The sequence below is a fragment of the Squalius cephalus genome (assembly GCF_949319135.1).
Source record: "Squalius cephalus genome assembly, chromosome: 23".
NCBI classification, from domain to species: domain Eukaryota; kingdom Metazoa; phylum Chordata; class Actinopteri; order Cypriniformes; family Leuciscidae; genus Squalius; species Squalius cephalus.
In genome coordinates this window covers 10,315,957-10,318,881 of record NC_137144.1, presented here as the reverse complement: position 1 = coordinate 10,318,881, position 2,925 = coordinate 10,315,957, and the positions used below count along the sequence as shown (strand labels likewise).

The following is a 2,925-nucleotide window of genomic DNA, read 5'->3' as shown; positions in this document are numbered from 1 at the left end:
TTAGGGTTAGTTGCGTGCAATTATGCCTAATTATAGTTATTACTATAGTAAATTATAAATTAAAATAGTGTTACCGAAGTTAGAAATGAAAAAAGAAATGCTCTTTTTAATAGGTAAAAAGTTATATTGTTAATGCAGAGTAAAGTGTAGCAAGCTATAGTGTAGTACAGCATTGCTGACTAGTAGTAGTTTGTCTCTTTAGAACTGGAGCCCTAACTATTACATGATTATAGAAGTGTAGTACTATAGTAGCCTGTCTTTTAATTGTAAACGCAGAGTGGGTTCTCTTCTCACTGTGGTTAAGTTCGCGTTTAGCACGCATGCCCTGTGCTGAATGAGTCTTTCTGAAGTCACATCTGAGGATGTGCGAGAAAATATCCGGTTGCAGTTGACTGACAGCGGCAGCCGGATCACTAAAAGTGTCGTCTTCCCACGGGACCTCCTATACCCTCATGTGAGCGCGTGAACGGACACCGAGCGCGGCGCGCACTGAAGATGAGCGCACTTGCCATGTTACAACTTAATAGCGCAGCCGCGAAACTGTAGTATGGACCAGCTATGTTGTCCAGAAAAGGACTCATTCCCGATGACTATTTCTTGACTCGGTTGGCGGAGAATGTGTTACAGCCCAAATTTAAGACTAAACCGAGGAAGGCGCGATTCGTCGCCAAGAACGGGACGTGCAACGTCGCGCACACGAACATACGCGAACAAGGACGGTTTCTTCAAGACGTTTTCACCACTCTAGTGGATCTAAAATGGCTTCACACTCTGGTGATCTTCACTATGTCCTTTCTGTGCAGTTGGCTATTGTTCGGGATGGTCTGGTGGCTCATCGCCTTCGCGCACGGAGATCTGGACCCGAAAGGTGACGACTTTGTCCCGTGTGTAACAGACATCCACTCGTTCTCCTCAGCCTTTCTGTTCTCCATTGAAGTTCAGGTGACCATCGGTTTTGGCGGACGGATGGTCACTGAGGAGTGCCTATCGGCCATCGTGATACTGATCATTCAGAACATAGTCGGCTTGCTGATCAATGCCATCATGTTGGGATGCATCTTCATGAAAACCGCGCAAGCAAACCGGCGAGCGGAAACGCTCATCTTCAGCAAACACGCGGTTATAACCGTCAGAAACAACAAGCTGTGCTTCATGTTTCGCCTCGGGGACTTGAGGAAGAGCATGATCATCAGTGCCGCCATCCACATGCAGGTGGTGCGGAAAACCGTCACCAATGAAGGCGAGATGGTGCCTTTGGATCAGATAGACATCCAGATGGACAACCCGGTGGGCACCAACAGCATCTTTCTGGTGTCACCCCTCATCATCTGTCACGTGATTGACAAAAACAGCCCGCTGTATGATCTATCGGCGGCTGATCTGCTGCACGAGGACATTGAGGTGGTCGTCGTACTGGAGGGGGTTGTGGAGACCACCGGCATCACCACACAAGCGCGGACCTCTTACCTGTCCGAGGAGATATTATGGGGTCAGAGGTTTGTGCCTACGGTGTCTCAAGAAGATGGGATGTATGCTGTGGACTATTCTAAGTTTGGGAACACCGTTAAAGTGTCCACGCCAAGCTGCAGCGCGCGAGCTCTGGATGAGGCGGGAGGATTGGAGAGGTTTAAACTGCAGGAGTCCAACAGAGCAGGCGCATCAGTGAGGAGAAGAATCAAGATCAGCACACCAAAAGAAACATGAATCTGTTCTGTCGTTAACCTCCTGAGACGCTTTATTGTCTATTTCAAACAACTGTATTGGAATAAAAATAACTGACATCCAAATATAGCTATTTAACAACAAAACGGTGTGCATATGTCCACTGCAGTGGACAACTTTTTTTTTTTTTTTTTAATTATGTGGTAAGTCTCAGGAGGTTAATGGTGAAATATTACGTTTGTATGTATAGTTAAAAAATATAGATATAATATATATTATTATATAATATTTTCGTTTGGATCCAAGAAATAGGATGCACTGTTGTAACTTTTCTTTATTATGAATTACCTCTTATTGAGAAATATGCACGTTTGAATTAAGGTCTCAGGAAGTGAATGACTATGCACATGCTTTGAAGAAGCGCATGACGTTTAATACCCTGTTTTATGCCTTGTTATAAATAAACCAGCTTGTTTGTATTGAATTGCTTTGTAATGCACAGGACAGACCTTACAGTATAGCTACAGTATGGCTAAAGGTTTACCCTTTGAATATTAATGGATTGGCCCACATGTCGGTGCTGTGAATCCTACTCTGATTCACCAAAATATAATTAGCGCATGACGATGTTGCGTGGCAACCGTCCTGAAGTGACCCGGGAGTCACTTATCATAATCAATATTCATGAGCTAAGGCACCGCTCTAGAACGAGTAAATTAGTGTCATGTATAAGCGTAACAACGCATTACTTGAGAAATGCTTCCACCTTGTGGCCTAGTACTAGATCTGAAGTTGACCCACATATCTTCTGGGCCCAGTTGTTAAAAAGTAATCTGACCGGATTTCGGCTATCGGATTGGATACCATTTTTAATATGGGTTATATTATATCACAAAATCCAATCTTGTTTTTGATCCCAGCAGAAGGGTGGATTTCAGTAACAAATATGTAATAAAACTTTAAAATTGGTTATATAATATAATTGTTATTATGTACGTTTGTATCATGTGCAAAATAAAAATATAAATGTGTATAATTACAACATTTGTATCATGTGCAAAACAAAAATTTTACAATATATGCACATTTATATCTTTATTTTGCTATTGATTAATTTAAACCATTAACGTAACAAAGCACATATTAGGCTACCTATTATGCTTTTCAGAACAGTAAAGAAAAAAAAGATACCATCAAATAATTCCCCAATCAGCTGCAAATATCAAACAAAAATAATATTTTAATTTAAAGTATTTTTTAATC

General features: G+C 41.6%; 1 protein-coding gene across 1 annotated transcript; it reads left to right on the top strand.

Annotated features, from left to right (window-relative positions):
• Positions 1 to 248: 248 nt before the first annotated feature.
• kcnj11 (potassium inwardly rectifying channel subfamily J member 11) lies at positions 249 to 2,497 on the top strand. Its single transcript, XM_079860070.1, has one exon. It carries the CDS (start codon positions 559 to 561, stop codon positions 1,702 to 1,704), a length of 1,146 nt encoding a protein of 381 aa, XP_079716196.1. The 5' UTR covers positions 249 to 558; the 3' UTR covers positions 1,705 to 2,497.
• Positions 2,498 to 2,925: the final 428 nt, after the last annotated feature.